Raw genomic sequence first — 25,928 nt, 5'->3', positions numbered from 1 at the left:
CTGGGCCTCCAAAGTGGAGCTCACAAACTTGACCACTCAACCATGAAGCCGGCCCCTAATGTACTAATGGCCACTGGCCACTGTTTCCCCCGGTGCTGTCTCATCCTCTCTGCATCTGTCATTTGTCTTAAGGAAGTTGACCCCAGACCAAACAGCCTGTTTCCTGGGGCAGCTGCCATTCCCTAGTCTAGCTTCTGGACCTATCCAAGTGGCCCAGCACGTGCAGCCCTTCCCAAGGCCCAATCACAGTGACGTGGTCGGTTCTGTTGCTGTTGAACCTGGCCTGGATGCCTGGCTCCCTGGTTACAGAGAGTGCCTGGGAGGAGGCCCAGGGTAGGAGGAAGACCAAAATGATGGAGGCCAAAAGTTCTCTCATTCACCTGAGCCTTGCTGTTTTGTTATCTGGCTGGCAGGGTTGAGGAACCCCATAGCCAGGTTAGGTAGTCAGGTTCATTACTACACGACCCAAGGGGGCTACCTAAGGGGTGAGAATCTCAGAGTGACCAGGAAGAGGAGCCTGACCTGGAGCTGCCCTTCCACAGGGCATCCTTAGCCGGGAAAGAGCTGCTCTCAGCAGCAGCAGCCTTTGCCATCAGTAGGATTGTTAGATGCTGTGTTTTTCTTGGATTTGTGCATTGATCTTCCTTTAATAGAAAATTTGTCATTGACCCTTTGTCCTTTTCACAGAAACAGGACATGCTTACTTTTCTCAGTTTTCCCACTGTAGCCACTTGGGTGAGGAGGCAGAATTTTAACCTCCTCTTCCTGATTTTGTGTGTGAATGTTTGTGCATTCATTGCTTCTTTTGCATCTTGATGAAATGGATGCTGCTGCTGAATCTGGGCTCTAGGAGAGATCCCTGGAGGCCAACTGCCCCGGCCTCTGCCTCCGGCCAGGTCTATATCTGAATGGAGCCAAAAGGTTCCTGAAATATCCTTGGGGGCATCCAGAGAGGTCGAAGGGAAACTGGGTGGATGGAGCACCAGGCTCTGGACAGTTCATGTTCACTTGAAGGAATTGTTTCCTACATTGAGATTTTGAATAATATTTTATTAGTTAAAAATGATTTCCTCTTAAGAGGAGAAGGTTGAAATTGCTGGTCGGTGCCACCTAGGAGGGACTCATGTTCTCTTTTGGAAAAATTTCAGAAATGGAAATTAAACCCATTCTACTTGCTCTCTTAGATTGTTTAGATAGTGATAACTTGGGAGAGAGGCAGGTCTGAGTGACTGTGAAGACAGTAGAAGTAGGATTTATTTCTTTGAAACTCAGCAAGCATTCCTACAGTACGTACTCTATCAAGGTTGTTGAGTTTCACAATGCCAGGATGGTGCCTCCTGGAGTTGAGCAATGTGATGGCCTAATGTGACCCTATGCATAACACTACATTAGATGCCATTGGAATAGGGGTGCAAGATGATAAGACAGAGAAAGTAGGTCAGATCTCCTGCCCTTGGAGTGGATTATGATCTAGTCAAAGAAATAGTCCTCAGTTGTTAAGTTTTGAGGGGGGCCAGTACATAGCACTTTCTTTCCCTGCCTGTGATCAGAATCGGTTGAGAGAGATATACGAATCAGGCATATGGAGGTTAAAATATCACCTTTATGACTAGTAAAGCTGATCCTAGAGAATGTAGTTTATATCTGTGGGCAAGTGAGTTTTTAAAAGAGAATCTTCGAATCAGACAGACTTCCCCACCCAACAGAAGTAGCAGTGGAGAACTGCAGGCTTCTTTTCCTACCAGCCATCCCCCCTGCCCTCTGACTTCTCCTCTAACATTTATAGAATGGGGAAGCAGAGCAGAATGCAGACTTATCTCTAAGAAAGAAGGGGAGGAGAAGGGACTGAGCTACACATGTCCAATTCTTATCCCCCACATTACCAATCCCGGGAAAAGGCCCAGAGTGTTACATTGAAAGATGTCCCTCTATAGGGAAACGCCAGATCAAGGAAAAGGAGGTTCCTTCCCTCAACAAGCTCACCCCATCAGCTTGAAGTGAACTCTGAAGCAATACATACCAACTATGTGAATTTTTGGCACAAGATAGATGTTTAGAAACTGAAAAGGAATGATCAGAGTAGTATGTATTTAACCAGGGAACATTTCTGTAAGGAGGCAGTGGGCCCAATTTGGTGGAGAGAAGCTTTAAATAGATTTACTTGTTGAAATGGGGAGAGCTCATGATGAGCTTGAAGTGTGTTAAATGAACAAGGCCTCCAGTATGACTACTATAATGGTTCTCATGTCTGGGAGACGTGGGTCAATGTTGTTAATCCCAGAAGTCATAAATGGAATATAAAGATTAGATGGCACGGCCCCAACTGGGGCAAGTCCACCAGCATCGGGCCCAGTGGATCCAGCGCAGTGGATGGCCCGTAGGCTGTAGCTGAGACGCGGATGGTTTTGAGGATTCCAGTAAGATGAAGCTCCTGGTGTTAGACATCACGAGTGGGGTTCCTCTCATCTAATTTATTACTGACTGGATAAATTAAGAGTGTTTTCTGGTTTACCCTCTGAAAAAATATTGTTTAAAGTTTTCTTTAGAGCAAAAAGAAAAGCTCCTTCGATTTGTTTGCTTTTTCTTACCAGCTAGGATACAACTGAGAGCTGTGGGTGTGTAGGTTTAATTGGTGTGATGCTTGCTTTTGAGTTTTCTGTGGCTTGATTGAAAGTGGTTTAAAATCCCACAGGTTCTGAGGAGGAGACTGTGAGGAATAGTAACACAGATCTTCCAAAAAAAAGTGGGTAATTTGGAGGCTGTTCTTTTCTTGATTTTGGAATGCTATGTGTGGTTTTTGTGTGGTGGCTTTTTCTTTCAAAACACATTTTTCTTAGGATGACATTATAATCTGTCGTCTAAGAGCTCCTAGAAACTGGCAGCTGAAAATTATGGACAGGGAAAATGGATAGAGGATTAAAATTAACTATTGATGAATACATAAATAATCAAGATTTAAGGAGATCATATCCCATTTGGTCTATTTGCTGCCTGTTGGTACATTTTAGGGTTATTCCTGCTTACATTTGAGTAAGTGGTATAGCCAGATATTTAAGCTAGTTATTAAAATAGATTGGTTAATCCTAATGTTAATCAGAGCTGTCTGTCTGTGTTGTATAGTGTAGAGTTTGGTGTGATTGTAGACAGAGAGACCCACGGGGCCTCTTGAGGCTCTATTTCCATCTCCCAGATTCCATGAGTTGTTTGTTCGCTGTCTCCTAAAATGAAATAATGCATGTAAAATACTGAGCACAGTGCCTGGTACACAGGAAGCTTCTCTAATACTTAACGACATGGTGAAATATTTACTGTATTTTAGTTTTAAAATAGCATGTAAAGTATTGTCCCAGTTACGCAAAATCTGACAAATAGTTGGTAAGTTCTTATGTGCTGGATGCTGTTTTAGGAACTGGGATCCAAGAACTAGATAGAGAGGAACGTACCATTGCTTTGTGTCTCATTTAATTTTGTGTCACAGAATAGATTGGTGCATCTTGCTGTGATGTCCTCAATAGATAGAAAATGCTAATTTCTTTTCTTTAATTTTTTTCTGGAAGCCAGAGACTGACTTTGTACAGATGTTTGGCTGTAGACACTTGAGGGAGTGCCCCCTCTGAGAAGTCAGTCAGATGAGCCCTGCCTACCTCTCCTTCTGTGGATCAGGGCACTGCTTTGGAAGAGCTCATGCATCTCCAGCTTTAGCTCAGGAACAAGAATTGGAAGTTGAAACGTATTTATTGAGCTTCCAAAGGCACTAGTGTAATCCAAGCCCAAACCCACTTGGAATCCTCCCTTTCTGGGGGAGCCTTTGCTGGGAGAATCATTGTGGTTATTCTTTTCCTTCAATGTTTTGTCATTGTCTTGGACCTTTTGGACTTTTGTTTTGGGGAGACAGACTCAGAAATAGTTTCTAGCCCACGCTCAATTGAGAATGTAAGCCAAGTTGATGGATTCCCAAACTGGATTTTGCGGCTGGGGCCCTTTAGCAATGGAAATTTGAATTTGCATGGTCTCCTGGCCATGGTTGGCAGTGCCCATCCTGGCCCCCATTCTTTACTTGTCCACTTCATGGTCTAAGGTAAGTCTTTAGGTTTCTGTACCTTAGTTACTTCCATAAATTCAGGAGGGATTTTCATATCATTTTACAAGGGTTAAGAGATCTGTACTTAGAAAATTATTTTAACAAGAAAAATCGCCACTGAATAGTCACTATGAAAGTTTTTATTCCAACAAGAAGAGAAAGTAGTGGTATAATACCCCAGCACCTGAAGGAATGAAACCATTTAAAGAATGAATTAATGTTTGTACCTAGTCGTTCCAAAGTCTTTTGCTTCCATAGCCCCTCAAATGAGAATGCAAATTACTGACCAGCCTTTTGATATTTCTTTCAGGGACACCTGTGTGGTTCTTTGTGAAAATTGCTCCAATTCGAAATGAACAGGATAAAGTGGTTTTATTCCTTTGCACTTTCAGTGACATAACAGCTTTCAAACAGCCAATTGAGGATGATTCATGTAAAGGTTTGTAATTCTGACTTGTGCAAATACATTTATGCTTTTTTTTTTTGCCTGTAGTGTGACTCTTGTTACAGAGAATTTGAGGTTGCCAAGGCAATCTCTGCCCAAAGATCAAGATGTAAACTTTATTTGTGTTGGGTAAAGCTTTGCATCACTCTGGAATGTTTTGAAGGAGGAGAAGGGGAGAAAAAAACCTTTGTGTAGGAGAGCATTTGAGTCAATGTCGTACCTTTTGGATTAAGCCTTTCCGGTAAAGGTTAGACAGAAGAAGGTAGGTGGGCCCACCTGGTATCATCAGAACCTTTTCAGGTTTTCACAGATATCGGTCACCCAAATGAGGCAGTCCATGGCCACGTTCATCTTATTCGTATATAAACTTCTTCAGATTTGACTGAGTTGTAGCATTTCAAGATAGTTAAAGTAGATTTTAGCACATCTCTACCTCTGTGGTTGATTAAGTCTGTGGTCCGTTAATTCATTTGAAACATGGTATTGATGGGGCCAGGGTATTGAGTGATATTTCCACGTGGGTCATTGAATCAGCTCTGTGATCACAGATTTTAGTGCTCGCCTCAGCCATATCACATGCATGTGTTGTTCGAACAACATTGGGGACCTAGGAAAGGAGATGGCTCAGGATCTCAGGATTTCTGGAGCAATGGTACTCCTGAAGAGCTCCAGCTCATCAGGATATGCAAAAGATGGTGTGTTATTCCCAGAGGTTTGGGATTATGGGTGTCATAGCATTCTTTTCCATAGTGTGCACTCAATATAACCAAGGTGCTAGGAACTCTTTCATGTTGCAGTGCTTTCTGGCTCTGTGGTTGATTTTCCAGCTGTACATGAGAACTCTGGTCCTTGTGGTTTCCTGAGATGCAGCAGAGACATGAGAGTAGGGTCCAGGTGAGAGTCTGACTGGGGCATATTATTCTTTTTTTTTAAAACGATTTTATTATTTTTCCTTTTTTCTCCCCAAAGTCCCCCCGGTACATAGTTGTATATTCTTCGTGTGGGTCCTTCTAGTTGTGGCATGTGGGACGCTGCCTCAGCGTGGTTTGATGAGCAGTGCCATGTCCGCGCCCAGGATTTGAACCAACGAAACACTGGGCCGCCTGCAGCAGAGCGCGCAAACTTAACCACTCGGCCATGGGGCCAACCCCGGGGATATTATTCTTGATGTGGCAAAATTGTGATTGTTCAATGGGCATTATAGAAGGAAATAAAAAGCATTATGTGGATGCCCTCCTGGGGACTGTGTCCTTTGAGGTATTTAAAATCCTAGCACATTTGTAGAGTTTAGAGCACAATGCTATGTATACCAGTGCCTCCTATTTTTTTTTTTTTTGTTTACTGTCCGACAGCTCAGTAAATCAATTTCAGCCTGCCTTTCTGTTTCAAGACTATAGCAGATGTAAAGTCTCTCAACCAGTGTCTCAGCCTCTTTTTCTCCTGTAGATTTGTGATCCCGATTTCTGGTTTCTGACTTGAAGATTTCTCAGTGCCATAGCTATTACAAGATGATAGACTCACTCATAATTAAGTGTCATCTTGCTACCGTCTAGAAAGACTCTTTTTTTAACCTAATAAACTCATACATAATATTTTAAAGGCAATCAGATATTTTGACACTTCCTTTTGCAAGTTTTCTCTTAAAAATTTAAAATATGTGATGTGATTGAGGCAGAATGTTGTCCTTTCGTCACCACTGGACCCTTGTTAGGTGACGGGCAGGTGTGGTTTAGTAGGAAAGGCATATTCAACAGAGAATGCTCTTCACCTGCTACCTACGTGTCTGCATTTGATTCTCACGAGACCTGAAAGAGGAGAGACATCAGAGTGATGTAGTGAGACTGACTTTGGTTCATTTTCCAGGAATAAAATGCTCCGTTTCATTTAACCTGCCTCAGTGATGCCTTTCCTCGTTGATAAGAGTTTTGGAACGCGCGCACACACACACACACACACACACACACACACACTTACCCTGTTTGCTATCAGCCAAGGGAACCAGATATTAATTCCCTTTGTCAGTTAACAAACAGGAGTAACATGTGGCTTGATTTGTAAAAATTTGAAACACACACACACACTCCCTTTAGCCCTCAATATAGGAATGCTGCTGGTGGGTCGTGCTTAATGTCTCCTCCAAGACATGACTATTTCAAATGCCATGCCAGATAAGTTTAGATCCTCCCACTTGTCATGTCACTGTACCCCTGGCCCACTTTGATTTGGTGATCTGCTTAGGACAAGGTTAAATTTTATATTAGTCTGTGGGTGGTGGAAGAGCACAATAATTCTCCAGGCCTTGTTCATTGTGTGTCTATAAACTGCAGTTCTGGCCGCAAGGATCAAATCTGATGGAAAATATGCTGCTATGTGGCTGGATTGCTCTCCTGACTTGACATTTCTTCTTGGATGTGCTCTCATGTCTTGAGATTCCAGCAGATCCGGCTGGGTTTTCAGTACAGCACCTCAGTCAGTATTAAGAGTCTTAAGAGTCTTGCTGACCCAGGCTTGTTTAGAATTTACTGTTGAGATGGAATGGAAGGGTGGATAATCCAAAACCCCGAGAAATCCCCAGATAATTGCTCTTTGGCTTTGCAGTGTGAGATGTTTTCCCACCATCAGGTTAGTCTTCTTAAAGTCACTTGTGCTCAGATTGTCTTTAAAATGACTTGGTTTTCTCTAATCACGTCCTACCTAACTTTGGGGCTTGGGAGTTGGGTGAGTGCATCCTACTAGTGATGCGAGAAGCCGGTTGGTGCTAATGTTTTCTCATAAAGGGATAAACACATGAGATAATTGGCAGTAGAGTATTTTAGCATCTGACACAAAGTAGCTTCCCTTTGGGCCAGAGCTCTAAGCTCAGGTGATGGGCCCTAGGAATGCTCCCAGAGCCCCCTTATTCATTGTGTGTATCAGTTCTCAATGATCCTTTTTTTTTTTTCGGTGGGGAAGATTGGCCCTGTGCTAACATCTGTTGCCAATCTTCCTGTTTTCGCTTGAGGAATATTGTCGCTGAGCTAACATCTATGCCAGTCTTCCTGTATTTTGTATGTGGGACACTGCCACAGCATAGTTTGATGAACGTTGTATAGGTCCACACCTGGAATCCAAACTGGTGAACTCCGGGCTGCCAAAGCAGAGCACATGAACTTAACCACTTTACCATTGGACCAGCCCCTCAGTGATCCTTTTTAGGAATTATCCAGGCTCCTGACTTCCTCATCTTCTCTTTTTTGTCCATTTTTTGACTAATTCCCTTGCTCTCTGACAAAAAGTACCCACAGGTGGCATAGAACAGAGACTGAAAGTCAAGCTACCTTTGCTGTTTGTTAATAGGTCTGGGGTGTGTGTAGGTGTGTGTGTGTGTGTGTGTGTGTTTGAAGGCTGAATGAAAGAGTAGATGGGAATTCTCAGCTGAAATGAGAATCTGTGATACTCCAGGGGTTTCGTTTGTGCCTTATCTCTTGCTTTTCTGCTGTTAGGGATAATTAAGAGTAGGCTGCAGGGTATTTTTCTCTGTCCCATTCTCCCTTCTGAGCCAGCAGCCTGGGGCAGGTGGGTAGAGAATTCAAGTGTAAGGCTGAGGATTTTCTCTCTGCGTTGCTCACCGAGGATGAGTCACTCCTTTTGTTTTCTCTCCTACGCCATCGAGTAGCCTCACGTTAAAGAAGCGAATTTATTTCCAAAGTTCCATGTATTTGCTTCTAAATTCATAGTTAAACTTGAGCCAGATTCAGACAACAAAAGGAATGTAAAACTCCAGAGGAGATTTTTAAGGGCCAAAGGTTTAGAATATTCGGGATGAGGGCTCTGGCAAACTGTTGCAACTGCCGACCCTTCTCCATGTGTCTTCATGTGCGATATTTGTGAGGTTCTCTTGCAAAAGAAACAGAATAATGCATAAGAGCCGTGGCCCTCTCTCCCTTCCAGTATTAACATTTTCTCTCTCTGCCCTTAGGGTGACAGAAAGGTGATTATTTAGTGACTGCTACCTGAAGAAGCCATCCTAGATCTTTGGTTATTTGTACACTGATGGGAAAAAGATCGGGGGGGAAGACTTGAGGACACTTAGGCAGTGTCCACGTTGACCGTCCATCCTGGTCCCCTGTGTCCACTGTTCTCTTCTGGTTGTTGGGTCATGGCACCAGCTCCTCTAGGAGAATCCGTGACTCTACAGATTAGGACAAGCCTGGCCTCACAGCCTCCCCATCAGGGTGAGGGTACCTTCCATGAGTCCTCTGCAACTTCTATTCAGAATGACTCAGCTTGACTTCCCAGGGCGGGATCTGTAGGTCATCATTTCTGGTATGCCTGGACTTACACTCAGAGGAGCTGGAGTTCCAGCGCATCCCAGAACCATCTCTTCTAGCCTGGGGAGGATACAGGGCTGTATGGGCTAAAGCAGCCTAGTGGGAGGCTCACCCCAGTGGACACCAGCAGCCATTGTGGGGTCAAGGGAGGAGGAAGCAGTTGTCCTTACTGGGAATGGAGGAAGAACTCATTAAGTACTTTTTAGTTGATTGCTAGATTGCACCTTGTGTTCCCCTCCTTTGGTCCTCCTTTTCCTTTCATGCTTCCTCTTCTCCTCCTGCCCACCCCCTCACACCCAATGAGTGTGTGTGCTGAATAAATAGAAGTCCACCTAGGGCAAACAGGGCTACACAGGAGGGAGTGGGCAGTTCTGCTGGGGGTAGGGCAGTATGGGGGAAAGGCTTCCTTGAAGGAGGAGGGTGCGTCAGCTGCTTTAATTTCCTTGTGCAAGATGACCATGTGGCTTCCCCTAAGCAAGATCATCTTGAGCCAGGTTTTCTTTGCGTTGTCATTTGGCCCTTTGAATTTCAGGAGATTCACTTTTTCCAGGAATGTTTCTCCTGATGGCTTTGCTATAAGGGGCATCATTGGTCCAAATTGTACATATTATCTTCCATCAAACCCATTTGCTTCTCTTCCTGTGTTTTTAATCTCATTGCTTGGCTATCACCCCATCCACCCCAACCAGGAACCCAGAGGCCACCTGGATTACCTCTTCTCTCCCTCTACAGCAATAGTTCACCGAGTCCTGTTGATTCTACCTCTAGCTGTTTTCAAGTCTCTCCTTGTGGCCTGGCCTTGGCCACAGCATTGATCCAGGCCCGCATGGTCTCTTGCTTGCAGTCCTGACTGGTCTTTTATCTGTCAACCTTTTTTTTTTTTTTTTTTAACTACCATCCATACTACTGTCTGTTCCTTCAAAAATGAAATCAGTGTTCCCTCCTCCCCACCATATTTAAACTCCTTCTGTGATTCCCCATGGGTTTCAGGATGAAGTTCAAATTTATTACTTTGCTGTCTAGGTTCTTACCTCCTAAGTTCTTGATCTGGCCCCTGAAGTGATCAGCATCACTTCAGGCCACCGTCTGCATCCTCCTCCCCTCTACGAGCCATGTCTCATTCATCCAGCCACTTAGAATTTCTTACTTTTCACTGACATATCACACTATTTTATGATTTTCTGCCTTCATAGGTGCTATTCCTTCTGTGTGGAATGTCTGTCTTTTCCTTCTTGAGTTCTTAACTCCTCCTCATCTTTCAAAATTTTTACTCTAGTGTCACCTCCTCTGGGAAGCTCTCCCTGATTCCCCAGCCTGGATTAGATACAACTTTTCTAGACAGTCTTGCCCCTAGCATCCTGTACTCATCTCTCTCAGAGAACTTAGCTTACTATATCATGATTTTTTTAAATTTTCAATCTTCTGTACTAGAATGCATGCTCTTGGAAGCCAGAGTCCGTGTCTTATTCATCTTAGCTTCTCCAGTACTAGCACTGTGCCTAGTATATAGTAGTTATGTTTATAGAATTAATGCATGCATGAATGAAGTTCTTTCATCTGGCTAGGCTGTGATTCCTATTAGAAAGTGTCTGTAGTTCAGAAAAGAAAACATAGAGGTGGAACTTGTTGCCTGCCCAGCCTGATCAAGGTGTGATGGAGGTCTCAGACTGCCTGTCCATTTCACCACCCAACACCCACTCACATTCCCATGCCCTCCACTCAGCCAGCTGAGAGCCAGCTCCTTGAAGAGCCACATTCTTGGAAAGTGACTCAGGGCTAGCCCAGAGAGTGAGCGGCTAGCCTGAGCCCAGAGAAATGCCCAGAGGTCCAGGGATCTTTCTTTTCATCCTTTTGTACTATATCAGCTGATGGAGCAGGACCCTGAGCTCCCTGCTAGGCAGAGTCTGGGGTGTCTGCCCTGCCATCTCCCTCTCATCATTGGCCCCTGAGTATGGGTCATGGTGGTGGTAGTGATAGTAGTGGAGGGGTGGGATGGGTTGAGGGGTTTGTAGAACCCTTGCTGAAGTTTGCATGCACAACTATTTTTCTACCTGATTGAGAAATATACTTTCTGCTTTTCTTGAAAAGCTTTGTAGAATTCACTTCCAGCTTGCTTTTAAGCTGAAGGAGAGCCTGATTCTGAAGGAGACTTTAAAAAATTCTAGTCCACAGTTCACATAAGCAATTTCCACTGAGCATGTTCATAGATGGCATATTTGGGGGAGATGTCAAAGACCCCTGCAGAGTCTGGGTCTGTCCCCTCCTGTGAACATTAATGGGACCCCCACAGCCTGACCATCATGAGCCTCCTTTCAATCTGACTCTAGCAGTCCCGTTTCTCTGCTTAATGGCATCAGGATGGATGAATACGCCACTATCTTTTATTAAAGTCCAGAACTTCTGGAATGAGATAAAAAAGAACTGATTTGCTATTCTTGCTATGTTGACAAAATTTTATCCAGATCATGATTCTTAAAGGTTGTGCAAAAAAAGGGCCATTCTTCTGCTTAACTCCATTGTCTTCTGGATTCTAAGTCTGTCTTGGAAAGGTGCTCCAGGGTAAAATTTGGCAGGTGAGATTTCTGCTGCAAGGCGCTGTATACTTGTGAACTATAAAGAACAAAAAGTAAAATTGCCTAGTCTGCTTTTAGCTGTCATGTAACAATAGGTGCAGGCTCTGTTTATTTGCTGTACACCCCACATCCAGGTCTTTGGAGCCCCTCAACCCGAAGCTTGGTTTTGAGAACCCTGGCAGGCTTTCAGGGGTCTCATGAGGCCATTACCATGATCATCACCTTGATGCAGATGGGTTGTTGGCTATTGGAATGGACAGTTGTCTTTGGGGACTTTTAGAAGGTCACATATACATCTTAAATTCTCAGTAGAGATCACTCGGACATCTTAGATTCTGGTGTATAGAGTGGGATGGATTAGAAAAAGACCAGTGTTTTACTTTTCCTGGAGGAACTAGTCCAGAAAGCCAAGGAGGCCTCAAGACAGCCTCTGTTTTAGCCCACGAACCAGAACCCACTAAACTTAGCCGCTTGGTTTTACCAGGTAAATGCATCTTTGAGGAGGCTATTTGAATTTTGACTTTACAGATGAGATCATTGAAGCCCAGACAACTTAAACAACTTGTGGGTCATCCCAAAGCAAGCTGGAGGCAGAGATGGGACTTGTATCCAGATTTCTTTACTCCAAGTTCAGGACTAGGCTCTTTGCGGTTCTTGTTTTAAGGGGACCTGTCACCAACCATCCTTCCCCCATCCCAGAGTAGACTAAAATCTGCCAGTGCTTTTTCCCCCACCTACCCAGGGATTAAATTCATTTCTTATTCCCCTGGCTTTGGAGAATGTAATGCATGGAATGGCCACTTGACTAGCTCTTCCATTCAAAACCTGGAACCAACTTGGTCTCTGCCAGACCAGATGATGTGGGATTGGGAACAGCCTGAGCCCAGGCACAAAGTCAGAGAAACATCTTGCTTCCCTGGAATTATCTGGCAGAAAAGCCTTGGGCTAGAATGGAGAGATTGGGTTCTAGACTCTTTTTAGTTGTCTAGGCACTCTGTGCCTTGGTTTCCCTATTTGTAAAACGGTACTAAAACCTGCCCTATATATTTCACAAAGCTGTGATCAGGATAAAGTGAAAGTGCAGGGGAAAAGGAAATTTGCACACAAATTTGAGCATGTCTGCATGCCTTTCTGAGTAGAGATTCCAGATTGCAAGAAATGCAGAGTGACCCATGGGAGCTCAGGAGGGCACTGGGGGTGTCTGCTTCTGACGTTGTAGCTTGTGATATGAATGTCCTTGTGCCTTCAGGACGTGGTTGAACGTGTCTTTTCTCTCTTCCCTGTGCTCCAGGCTGGGGGAAGTTTGCTCGGCTGACCAGAGCACTGACGAGCAGCCGGGGGGTCCTGCAGCAGCTGGCCCCTAGCGTGCAAAAAGGCGAGAACGTCCACAAGCACTCCCGCCTGGCCGAGGTAAGGGCACGGCTTAGCTCGTCTTCAACCTCAGTTCTCTGGGGACTGTGGGCTGAGAAGATGGTACAAAGCAGGTGTGCTGGTTTGGAGGGGACCATCAGGACCCCAGACTCTTGGGGGCTGCACTCCACAGTGTGTAACTTTGGGTAAGTGACCTAAAGTCACAACTCCTTTCAGCTTGTTACTTTCCCATGTGTAAAGAGGACAGCAGACAGCTCTGTTCCAACTTGCTTGAGATTACAAGTTTCAGTTCACTTTTTGGAAGACGAAGGAGCTAGAAATGCTGTGTACATGGTTTATGTATAAACCGTAAACAATTGGCTATTTGAGCAATACATACTATTATAGGAAAAGAAGATACAGGAAACAAAAAGAAGAAAATAAAAATCACCTATAATCTCACTCACCAGATAACATTATTATAATTTTTGTGTGCATTCCTTAACTCCTTTCTTTGCAGATGTCCCATTTCCTAAAGCCTAAGAAATACATTTTTTCCCATGTTAATGTTTATGAAGTTGAGATGCACCTAAGAGTCCATGTGCACATTTAATGCGGTTACGTTATCTTTTCTTCACTTTATATAATCAGGAATATCTTTCCAGGTTAATAAATGTACTTAAAATTATTGTTGTTTTGATAATCTTTGTAATTAGAAAAATTCATGGTGGTGGTGTTCTCCCTTTTTCTGGGACAAGCGGGAGGCTAGGAAGCCTGGACGAGGTGTTTGACCAGGCTTAATGCATCCACTCTACTATTGTCTGTCTCTGGTGGTTGTGCATCCACATCACTGTCATCTCCCTTTGGTGGTTCATTTTTTCAACTAGACCAAGATAGGACCAATTAAGAGCCTTATACCTTTCACACAGCAAACTTCCATCTTCCCCAAAGATGACAACGTAAGCTGTCTCTCTGCCTGGTTATGGCCAGCCGGTTCTCGATCCACGCTTGGATGACAGGGCCCTCTCTGACCTGATTCCTGGCTCCCATACTCCTAAGAGAGGAGCTCCCAGCATGGTGCAGGTCGCAGTGGGTGCTCCGGACGTCAAAGGAGTCAACTAGAGAAGATCTCCTGTAGTGGCCAAAAGCTTTTGCCAACAGTGGGGATGGGAACATTCATTTGTGTCGTGTTAGAGAAGGAGACACGTTTGGGTGATGGCGGCATCGTTTTTTGTCATGATGTGGGCTCAGCTTATGATTGAAAGAATGATACAGAAGACCTTGCAGCTCACAGCCTGCACTTTCCCTGTCCCTGCTTCTTCTTTTGGTTAATAAAGTAACCTCTTCTCCTCCTGCTGTCTGCCCTGCTCATTCTTATCCAGCCACGCTCCTTGCTGTTCCTCATACACACCAGGCTTGCTCTCGCTACAGATATCCGTGTGGCAACTCCATCACCAACTCCAAGACTTTGCTCAAATGTCATTTTCTCTATGGGGCTACCTGTATCAGTCGGCATTCTACCAGAGAAACAGAACCAGTAGGATATTTATACATTAAGAGATTTATTGCCAGGAATTGGTTTATGTGGTTTGGGAAGCTGTCTAGGCAAGTCCAAAATTTTTAGGGATGCTTGGCTGGAAACTCTTGGGAGGAGTGGATGGTGAAGTCCACAGATGGAATTTCTTCTTCCTCAGGGAAACCTCAGTTCTGCTCTTAAGAACTTTCAACTGATTAGATGAGGCCCACCCAGTTTATAGAGTATAATCTCCTTTCCTGGAAGTCAGCTGATTGTCGATTTTAATCAAATCTACAAAATACCTTCACGGAAACAATAGATTAGTGTTTGATTGCATAACTGAGTACCATGGCCTAGCCAAGTTGACACGTACAACCGACCATTACAGTTTACCCCTTGTCAACTTGGTACCCGTACACAGCTCTGTAAACCATACTGAATATACAAATAAAGACAATAAAAAGTCATACTTGCCCCTAACATGATCCAGTTATCCTGCATACAATCAAAAACATGCCAACCCTTTTCCCAGAAGAGGGTGTAAAGTCCTTGGGTCATGTTTACTGTTCTCCTTGATATCCTCTAACTTCAATACTGTGATGCAGACTTAACTATTGTGTCAGATGATAAGGGGATAAGAGAGGGAAGAAAATGAAAGTATTTTCTTAATATATATGCATTCATATATAATATATGTATTCAAACATTCATAACAAAATAAGAAAAACTCATAACTCCTAATCCTTTCTTTAACCTGCCCTATGTTACTCTCCACTTAATACCTTCAAATATACTATACAGTTGACTTCTTTATTGTGTTTGTTGTTCACCGAGACATCCCAAGCACGTAAAACAGTGTCTGGCACATAGTAGATGTTCATCGGTAGTAAGTGCTTTTTTAAAATGGATAGAATGGATGGGAGAAAGGAAATGATGTTAGTGTTTTTGTCTACCTCTCTGCCAGAAGTAGTTGCTCATTGATTGGTAATATGAGGCAAACATCTGGATCCCATTCTAGGGGCTAGTAAATTTTAGTTAGCCTGATTGGAGGCTTATGGGTTCTATTGGTCTTTTCAAAGAACTAGCTTTTGGTTTTGTTGATTTTCTCTAATGGTTTCCTGTTTTCGATTTCATTGATTTCTGCTCTGATTTTTATTTTTCCTTCTGCTCAATTTGGATTTAATTTGCTCTTCTTTTTCTAGTTTCTTAAGATGGAAGCTTAGTTATTGATTTGGGATCTTCCTTCTTTTCTAATATATGCATTCAATCCTATAAATTTCCCCATAAACACTGCTTTTCCTGCATCCTATAGATTTTGATAGGTTGTGTTTTCATTTTTGTTTAATTCAAAACATTTTTTAAATTTGCTTGAAATTTTTTCTTTGATCCCATATGTTATTTAGAAGTGTGTTGTTTAATCTCCAGGTGTCTGGAGGATTTTACAGCTATCTTTCTGTTATTGATTTCTCGTTTAATTCTGTTGTGCCCTGAGAGTAGACATTGTGTGATTTCTGTTCTTTTAAATTTGTTAAGGTGTGTTTTATGGCCTAGCGTGTGGTCTAGCTCGGTGAATGTTCCATGTGAGCTTGAGAAGAATATATATTCTGCTGTTGTTGGATGAAACAGTCTATAGATGTCCATTATATCCAGTTGATTGATGATGTTGTTGAGTTAAACTAGGTCCTTCCTGATTTTCTGCCTGCTGGATCTGTCCATTTGTGATACAGGGGTGTTGAAGTCTCCAACTATAATAGTGGGTTCATCTGTTTCTCCTTGTAGTTCTATCAGTTTTTGCCTCATGTATTTTGATGCTCTGTTGTTTGGTGCATACACATTAAGGATTGTTATGTCTTCTTGAAAAATTGACCCCTTTATCATTATGCAATGCCCTTTTTTATCCCTGATAACTTTTCTTGCTCTGAAGTCTGGTCTGTCAGGAATGAATATAGCTACTCTCACTTTCTTTTGATTAGTGTTAACGTGGTATATCTTTCTTCATCCCTTTACTTTAATCTATATATGTCTTTATATGTAAAGTGGGTTTCTTATAGACAACATATAATTGGGTCTTGTTTTTTGATCCACTTTGACAATCTTTGTCTCAATTGACCTATTTAGACCATTGACGTTTAAAGTGATTATTGATATAGTTGGATTAATATCTACCATATTTATTACTGGTTTTTATTTGTTGCCCTTGTTCTGTGTTCTTATTTTGTTTTCCTCTCTTTTTCTGCCTTTTGTGGTTTTAATCAAGCATTTTATATGATTCTGTTTTCTTTCCTTTCTTAGTTTATCAATTATGCTTCTTCTTTTACTTTTTTTTTTAGTGGTTGTCCTAGAGTTTGCTGTATACATTTACAACTGATCCAAGTTCACTTTCAAATAATACTGTCCTGCTTCATGGGTCGTGCAAGTACCTTCTAATAAAATATTCCTAATTCCTCTGTCCTGTCCCTTGTATCATTGCTGTCATTCATTTCACTTGTTCATAAGTGTACTTAAGCATATATATGTATACATAATCAAATACATCATTGCTATTATTTTGAACAAACTGTTATCTGTTAGGTTAATTAAGAATGAGAAAAATAAGAGTTTTAATTTTACCTTCTCTCATTTCTTCTCTGGTATTCTTTCTTTCTTTATGTAGATCCAAGTTTCTGAGCTGTATCATTTTCCTTCTCTCTGAAGAACTTTGTTTAACATTTTCTGCAAGGCAGTTCTGCTGGCAACAAAGTTCCTAATTTTTGTCTGAGAAAGTCTTTATTTCTCCTTCACTTTTGAAAGATAACTTCACAGGGTACAGAATTCTGGGTCGGTGTTTTTTCCCCTCAACACTTTAAATATTTCACTTCATTCTCTTCTTGCTTGAATGGGTTCTGAGGAGAAGTAGGATGTAATTCTTATCTTTGCTCCTTATAGGTTAGATTTTTTTTCCCTCTGGCTTCTTTCAAGACTTTTTCTTTGATTTTCTGCAGTTTGAATATGATATGACTAAGTGTAGTGTGCTTTTTTGTTTGATTTTTCATTTATCCTGGTTTGTGTTCTCTGAGCTTCCTGGATCTGTGGTTTTGTGTCTGACATGAATTTGGGGAAATTATCAGTTATTATTGCTTCGAATATTTCTTCATTCCTTCCTTCTTTCTTTCCTGTATTCCCATTCCATGTATCTTTCTATTATATCTTTTGTAGTTGTCCCACAGTTCTTGGATATTGTGGGGAACTGGAATTGGCCACCCCAAGGTATGTCTCTTTGGGATGAGGATTATTTGGGGCTGGTCACTTTTAAAAAACTGCAGACAGGAAAGAAACTCTGAAAAGTAGAATTTACTTACCCTTTGTTGAGAGACATTTACATTGTAAAGGAAATCTCCATTTGTAAAGGTGTGTCTTCTCTGTACAAGAAGAAGGGGGGATGACCTTATCTCTAGAAACTCTCATCAATGTAGAAGGCAAGGACTTAAATCTGCATAATAATCTTACTCTTGTTTACTGTACTTGTCTGGTCACCTCCTGTAACTGACTCCCCCTACCACCAACATCTTCCTTTGTCTTTAGCTGAAGACGATATTTAAGGTGGTGGCTTCAGACATTATGGCGAGTTGCTCAGTTTGCCTGAGCCTCTCCCATGTATACATGTTATAAAGCTTTGTTTAATTTTCTCCTGTTATTCTGTCTCATGTGAATTTAATTCATTCTCTGTCCAGAAGAACCCAGAGCAGATAGGGGAAGTGTCTTCCTCCCCTGCAATATACTCTTCTATTTTTTTTTGGATCTTTTTTCTCTTTGCTTTTCAGTTTTGGAGGTTTCTATTGACATATCCTCAAGCTCAGGAATTCTTTCCTCTGCTGTGTCCTGTTCACTGATGAGCCCATCGAAGGCATTCTTCATTTCTGTTCCAGTGTTTTTGATCTCTAGCATTTCTTTCTAGTTCTTTCTTAGAATTTTCATCTCTCTGCTTATATTACCATCCCTTCTTGTATGTTACTTTTTCCATTAGAGCCTTAGTGTATTAATTATAGTTATTTTAAATTCCTGGTCTGATAATTCCAACATCTCTGCTGTATCTAGGTCTAGTTCTGATGCCAGCTCTGTCTCTTCGTACTATGTTATTTGCTTTTTAGTATGCCTTGCAACTTTTTGTTGAAAGCTAGACATGATATACTGGCTAAAAGGAATGCAGGGAAAGAGGCTGTGAGTGTTATGGGAAGGTGTCAGGGGAGAGGAGTCTTCTATATAGTTCTGTAATTAGGTGTTAGCATTTCAGTGAGCCTGTGCCCTGGGCTGTGAATTTTACAAGTGCTTCTCAGTTTTTTCCTCCATCTAGACCAGGCAAGATGGGTACAGTGGCTTGGAGTGGCGTATTTCTCTTTCCCTATGCGGTAGGCTAGAGCAGGCTGGATTTGGGTATTTCCTTCCCCTAGGTGAGTTAGGCTCTGACAAAACTCAGTAGATTAGTCTCTGATTAACTAGTTTCTCCTGAGGGCAGGCCTTTTTAAGAAGAACAGAATTCTCTGGTATATTTAAAAAGTGGTTATTTTCCCCCTCCTCCTTCCGGAAGCATGGGGGGCTTTTTCTGTGATTTTCACTGTAAGAACCTGGTGAAGCTCCTGGTGGTAAAACTCACAAATGTGTGAGGGCCCACTGCATCCCTCTGGAATTTTTAACTCTCATATTTGTCCACACTGAGCCTCCATCAATTTGCCAGTTATGGCTTAAGTTTTCCTATCAGTACTAGTTCCTGTGGAGGTTTCTGCTCATGAGTTCCTTCTTTGGCAACTTGTTATTCTCTTTATTCACCATCTGTCTCTCCAACTTTTGGTGCAACAATTTTTCCTCTGACTTCACTTCTCTTGTGAATCTAAGAACGGTTGTTGATTTTTCAGTTTGTTCAGCTTATTAGGATGGACTTGTTAGGGAGGACTGACAACTTCCAAGCTCCTTACCTCCCAGACCAGAAACTGGAAGTTGGCTAGTAAGTTTTAAGCAGAGAAAAATCTGTTCCCTGTTCATAGCTTGCAGCTGATATCCTGCTCAGTTTTCTCATTGGTAAGGGCCATTGGTCAAATGGAGATTGAGTAAGAGTATGATACCTTGTTGAAACCTCGCCCACTTCTAGGAAGAAATCAACACAAGGCACAGAGGTCTGGGAATAGCAGCTTTGCTTTTAATTGGGTTCCACATGTTATTTTCAAGGCCAGTTCATCTCCTTGTTAGACTGTTCTCTTCTGAGCTCAGGCCGTCTGGCTTTAGTTCTCACTTTAGTTCTCCTGGACTGATTCTAGAAAAGATGGGAGCACTTACTGTGTGCCAGGTTCTGTCCATCTCATCTTCTCCTTTAATCCTCTGAACAACTTGGAGCAGTTTTACGGAGGGGAAACTGGGGCATGGGGAAGTTCATTAACTTGTTTGCGGTCACTTAGCGGTGAGTGGTGGCCTATGGACTGAGAACCATGTTTATGTGACTCTAAATCCAACTTGTTTCCCACTTGGGGCAATTCCTTCTGGGTGTTATCTCTTCTTCCCAGCCCTCTGTTACTGTTACCAGATCTTACGGCTTTAGACCTGATGCGTGACTATGATCTCCCTCATTTCAGGATAGGAGACCAAGTCCACTTTGTCTGTCCATTCTTTAGCACCTCAGTCCTCTTTCATTGCCTAGTGTGAGCACCTATTCTTTTAGAGGGCCAGTTTATTTTCACATCTTAAAAATATCTTATATTAGTGCATAGATGAGGCTGGAGGACCCTTGTCATAGGTTGAGTTCCCCAGGATGCAGATGCTGAGTAACATCTGTGAAAGAAAAGGGCGAGGAAGCAGCACTGGGCAGGGGGAGCATCCGACCACGGTGCACATCTGCTGGAGGCTCTGCCAGCCCGACAGAGAGCTCTGCAGCAAAGGTGGCCGAGTAGAGGAGGCCCATACAGGGCAGAAGTGGCCAGGCCCCTCAACCACCTTCTTGCTTAGTCATTGGCAGTTGTCTCACTGGAAAGGTCAGGTTTCAGTCCCTTAGGAAGCTAAAGGAAGGCTGTCAGCTAACTGCACACCTCACACCTGGGCAGAGAATCCTCTCTTGAAGCGAGATCTGAGGGGGCCCATCTCTGAGTCTTCCGCCACCTCTTTCTTCTTTTCTAATAAGGAAGGCCACGGTCGATGTATGAGAGAGCATCACTCCTGCTCTTCACTCTGTGGTCTATGAGCAGGAGTGACTCTGCTGGGGTTTGGTCTCGCTGGGACCACTCTTTGCTGCCAACCTCTCTCTCCATGGGACAGCTGGGGGGAAGATGTGGAGGGGAAAGTATCCTACCTTTTTCTGTCACATCTTCTCATTCTTCTCTGTGAGGGAGCCAGGTCAAGATATAATCTGAGATATGCAGTTCTGATGGCGGAGGCACAGGCAGGTCCATTCAGCCACGTTATGGGGAGTGAGTGGTGCCCAGCTCACAGCTCGTGATGCTCACCATCTCATTATAAAGAGATGCAGTAAATGCCATATGTGCCACTGTTTTTCACATAGGTGACAGTAGTGGGCTGAAACAGCATTAAAGGTTACAACCCATTTGACAACTTGCTTAGCTGTGTGATTTTGAGCAAGTCATTTCACTTCTAAGAGCTTCCATTTCCTCCTCTTCCTTCTCTTCAAATGGAGGAAGGAAGTTCAGATGAGAATAATATGTACCCATAGGTTTGTGAAGAGTGAGGGAGATTCTGAATGTAAACACTTTGGCATGTGCTAAATGCTCAACAGATTTCTTTAATATTAAATTTTGATTTTTGGTTCTTCATAGCCATTTAAAAAAGCTTCTCAAAAGAGGGAAATCTTGTCATTTGCAACAACATGGAGAGACCTCGAGGGCATTATGCCAAATGAAATAGGCAGAGAAAGACAAATACTGTTATGATCTCACTTTAAGTGGAATCTAAAAAAAGAAAGGAGAAAAAGAAAAAACCAGGAACTCATGGATACAGAGAACAGATTGGTGGTTGCCAGAGGTCAGGGGTGGAGGGTGGTGAAACGGGTGAAGGTGGTCAAAAGGTACAAGTACCAGTTATAAAATAAGTTCGTTCTGGGGATGTAATGTACAACAGGATGACTATTAGTTACTAATATTGTATATTTGAAAGTTGCTAAGAAAGTAGATCTTAAAAGTGCTCATTGATGCGGGGTCGGTGAGCCGAGGAGTCGAAAGAAAGATTTCTTAGACTCTCAAGATCTGGCAGTAGTGCTCTTTTATTTAGAGAATAGTGTGGAATAGCATGGGGACAGGACCCAGGGGCAGGCAGAGCTCCTGCTGCTGCCCTGAGTTGAGGGTTAGGGCTAATTTTATAAGGCATGGGTACGTGACTTATTTTTACTGGAAAAAAAGAAAAGATGATGTAAAAAGTCATTAAATGATTTCACTGCAGATGGGGTCTGGTTATTGTGCGGTCATATAACTTTAGATACGAATCTGGCCATATAGATTGGCATGCAGGTGAGGATGCCCCAGGCTTCTCTCCCTGGGGCAGTCCTAATTCATACCATAAAAAAAGTCCACTGGGTCATATAGTTTGGCATGTAGGCCAGGTCACCTTGGGCTTCTTTAGCTGGGGCAGCCTTAATCCACATCATAAACCCCCCCGAACCCATTTGGCCCTGAAATCTTTTGGGGATATGGACGACGGTCAGTCTTCTGTAACTGCTTCCGGCTGTACAAGGTCGTAGAGCTGTCCCTAAATGGGGCCATAGGTATAGGTAGGAGGTTCAGCGGACCGGAAGACTGCACCTGTGGAGTCCAAGGCTGACAAGGCATCCAGAGCCTCTGGGGACGAGAGAATCATTTGACGAGTGGTGGTCCAGGAGGTGAAACTTTGTTGACATGCGGAAGACAAACAACGAAACAGACAACAAATTATAATAAGAAATACAAGCAGTATGATTAACCCAATGAATAAGGTTTTGATAGCAGTCCAGAAACCTGGACCTGACCAAGAGTTCGACCAGTCATTTAGAGATAGGGGAGGGTCAGACATGGACTTAATTTGGTGGCTCATATCAGACAGGAAGCCAGAGATATTTTGATGGTAGTCAGGAATATAGACACAACATTCAGTTTTTATAATGGCACAGGTGCCCCCCTGTGCTGCTGTCAAGACGTCCAGTGCCATTCGGTTTGGGAGGACTGCCTTACGCGTTTGGGATACTTCTAAATCGAGCAGCGAAAGGCTATGTTGTGTATCATTTAATGCCTTCATAGTAAATTTGTTTAGGACTTCCATGTGCAAGATGACACTTTCAATTCCTAATTGGGGAAGGAAAATTGAGGAAAGATGGTCATACCAGTGGAAGACAGAGCGGGTCCAGCACTGTTGCAGGTTGGGTAGGTTAGCAGGGGGAGATATACTAAATGTAGTTCTACCCTGCATCCAGACGAAACCTAGGGTGCATCGTCCAATCCATCCAGGTGGCAGCCAAGGCCATAAGTTGGAGCCACATAGCCACTGAGTGCCATTAGGGGCTAACCAACGTGTGCTTGGTCGTCTATCCCAGTCAGTCCCAAACCAATCAGTATTTTTTAAGCTTATGATATGAGAACACATATGACGGGGAATTTGTCCCATAGGTCGGGTGCTATTAGGCCACGTATCACAGGTGTGATTGGTTTGTTCCCAACATATAGTGGCCTTTTGACTGAGTTGACCACTAGTAGGAGTGAGCCAAATATATTCGTCCCAAATTTGATATAGTCCATCCTGTGTGTATCGATAAGCTGGGGACTTTACCTTTGGAACTTGTTGTTCATGATCCACTTGTGACAAGGCAAATCTAGTTAGTGTTTGGGCAGTAGTATTGAAGGAAAAGGTTTGATTTTGGCCTGGGAGCTCCCAGGTATCAGAGACAGATGGCCACAAGGAGACATTATGATTAGTAATAGATGAATCTTGTAGAAGAGAAGAGCTAGAAATGTATTGTGTAGTGAAGAGAAGCATTGCACGCCAATCAGTACCCTGGAGGGGTGAGACCCACCAGGGGAGGCCAGAAGTACCAAACAGAGGCAAGAGTCCACAAACCCAACATGTGGTTTGGTTACGGAACTCAGCATAATGTTGAGCCCATTTAAAAAAAAAATTGTCTGTCATTACAAAAGGTGATAAGAAGAAAATAATCAAGATAGGGTTCATTTTGTTCTAAAAAGCAGTTTTAAATCACCGGTTTGTTCACAAGAGTAGTCCGGTTGAACAGCAGGATCTGGATCAGCTTTGTCCTGAAAAGAAGTCATAAGTTTTACTCGGGAAATATGAGTCCAAGAAGTATGATCTTTTAATTTTACAGCTGTGGGAGTACTTAGAATGACTTGATAAGGTCCTTTCCATTTTGGGCTTAACCCATCAGAATGTGTTTTCCAATCTTTTAAATATACCATATCTCCAGGATTTACCTGGCAAGGTATATTGGCAGACAATGGTTCTGGCTTAGGTAAATGATTATTAACATAGTCATTTAGTTCCTTTCATATCAGACCAGCCTCAATGGAATATTGACATAATTGGTGGTAATCAGAGTCAAATACTATATCGGTGGATAGAAAGGGCCTTCCATACAGGATTTCATAAGGGCTTAACCCTAAACTACTCTTAGGGGCCGTTCTCATCCGTAGGAGGCCAATAGGTAATAGTGTAATCCAAGTTTCCTGAGTCTCGAGACTTAACTTAGAGAGATGTCGTTTTAGAGTATGGTTTGCCTTCTCCACTTTCCCAGAGGACTGTGGATGCCAAGCCGAATGCAAATAGTATTTGATTTGCAAAGCTGAAGAGACCTGTTGTGTTATTTGAGCTATGAAAGAGGGACCATTATCACTCTGTAAGGTCTTGGGCAAGCCAAAGCGTGGGATAATCTCCCTTAAAAGGGCCTTTGTTACTTCTATTGCCCGTTCACTTCGACAAGGGAAGGCCTCAATCCAGCCTGTAAAGGTATCGACAAATACCAAAAGATATTTATAGCCATGGCATGGAGGCATTTGCGTAAAATCCAGTTGCCAATCTTCCCCAGGATAGGTGCCCTGTCGTTGTATAGGCTGTAACAGAGGAGATGGTCTAGCTGCCCCCTCTGGATTGACTTGAGCACAAGTGGCACAAGAGCGGCAGACCTGTCTAATGGTGGCATGGAAAGTATGGCCATCGAAGGATTTAGAAAGTAGCTGAGTCAATGATTCTTTGCCAAAATGGGTAGCCTGATGAATTCCATTAACTAATTTCCATTGAAGGCTTTTAGGTATGAAAATTTTTCCCTGGTCATTAATTAGCCAAGACTGTTTTGTTTCCTGGGTATATCCCTTTTCTTGAGCCAGGGTTATTTCTTGAGTTGTATAAGTAGGACTAATAAGGCCCAAAGCAGGGGGAGTGGGAAGTAAGCTTAAAAGGGTACTTTGTTTAGCTGCCCGTTTAGCCTCCCGGTCAGCAAAGTTATTACCCTTGCTCTCAAGGGATAAATCCTTCTGATGTCCCTGGCAATGGACCACAGCCACTTGCTTAGGAAGAAGCACAGAGTTTAAAAGAGCCAAAATCTCTGCTCCATGTTTGATAGGGGAGTTCTTTGTATTGAGTAAACCCCTTTCCTTCCATATGATCCCATGTGCATGTAGGACCAAGAAGGCATATTTTGAGTCAGTGTAAATATTAATAACCATATCCTTCGCCAGGTGAAGGGCTCGGGTAAGAGCGATGAGTTCAGCCTTTTGGGCAGACGTATTGGCTGGAAGGGCTTGTGCCTCAATGACGTGCAAGGCATTTACTATGGCATAGCCTGCCTTGCGTATACCCTGCTCTATGAAGCTACTGCCATCTATAAACCAGGTGTCCTCTGCATTATCTATGGGGGAATCCAGCAGGTCAGGCCTGCTAGAGTACACTTGTTCTATGACTTCAGAGCATGTATGCTCCAAATCCTGGACTGGGTAGTCAGGACCGGGCATAAGTTCTGCTGGATTAATTGTCTGACAAACCTTAAGGATGATATCAGGTGTGTCTAGGAGGATGGCCTGATATTTAGTTAGACGTCCTCCAGTCATCCATTGATGTCCCTTAGTTTGTAACACGGCTTGTACCTGATGAGGAGTCATGACTTTTAAAGGTTGTCCCATAGTTAATTTAGAGGCCTCCTCAACTAACAGAGCTGTAGCTGCTACAGCCCTTAAGCATGCTGGCCATCCCAAAGCCACTGAGTCTAGAGTCTTTTGAGAAATATCCAACAATTTGGGTCTCTGGGTCTAGTCTTTGGGTGAGGGTACCGAGGGCCTGGCCCTGCTTTTCAGTAACATAAAGAGTAAAAGGCTTGTTGACATTAGGCAAAGCCAGGGCTGGGGCGGAAGACAGCTGCTGTTGAATCGACCGAAAGGCCTTGTCTTCCTTTTGTGTCCACTCCAGAGGTTCTGTATCAGGTCCTCTGGTTGCTTCATATAAAGGCTTTGCTATTACCCCGAACTGAGGAAGCCATAAACGACAGAATCCTGCCATACCCAGGAAAGTGCGAAGTTGTTTTTTTGTCTTTGGTGGTCCAAGTTCGAGGATAGCCTTTTTCCTATTTATAGAAAGTGCCCGGTGTCCTGGGGTTAAATCATAGCCCAAATAGGACACTTGTTGTTGTAAAATTTGTGCCTTTTGTGGGGACACT

The 25,928-nt window shown here is 43.0% G+C and overlaps 1 protein-coding gene across 4 annotated transcripts in view; it reads left to right on the top strand.

Moving 5' to 3' along the window:
• Nucleotides 1-25,928, top strand: part of KCNH1 (potassium voltage-gated channel subfamily H member 1) — a 370,873-nt gene that overhangs the window by 33,441 nt on the left and 311,504 nt on the right. For all 4 annotated transcript variants that reach the window (XM_014834830.3, XM_014834829.3, XM_070497276.1 and 1 more), the window contains exons 4-5: nt 4,392-4,520; nt 12,701-12,819. In XM_014834830.3, the coding sequence (XP_014690316.1) occupies nt 4,392-4,520; nt 12,701-12,819 (248 nt within the window). The remainder of the gene's footprint in view (nt 1-4,391; nt 4,521-12,700; nt 12,820-25,928) is intronic.

Source organism: Equus asinus, chromosome 25 (genome assembly GCF_041296235.1).
Source record: "Equus asinus isolate D_3611 breed Donkey chromosome 25, EquAss-T2T_v2, whole genome shotgun sequence".
NCBI lineage: Eukaryota > Metazoa > Chordata > Mammalia > Perissodactyla > Equidae > Equus > Equus asinus.
This window is presented reverse-complemented; position numbering and strand designations above follow the sequence as displayed.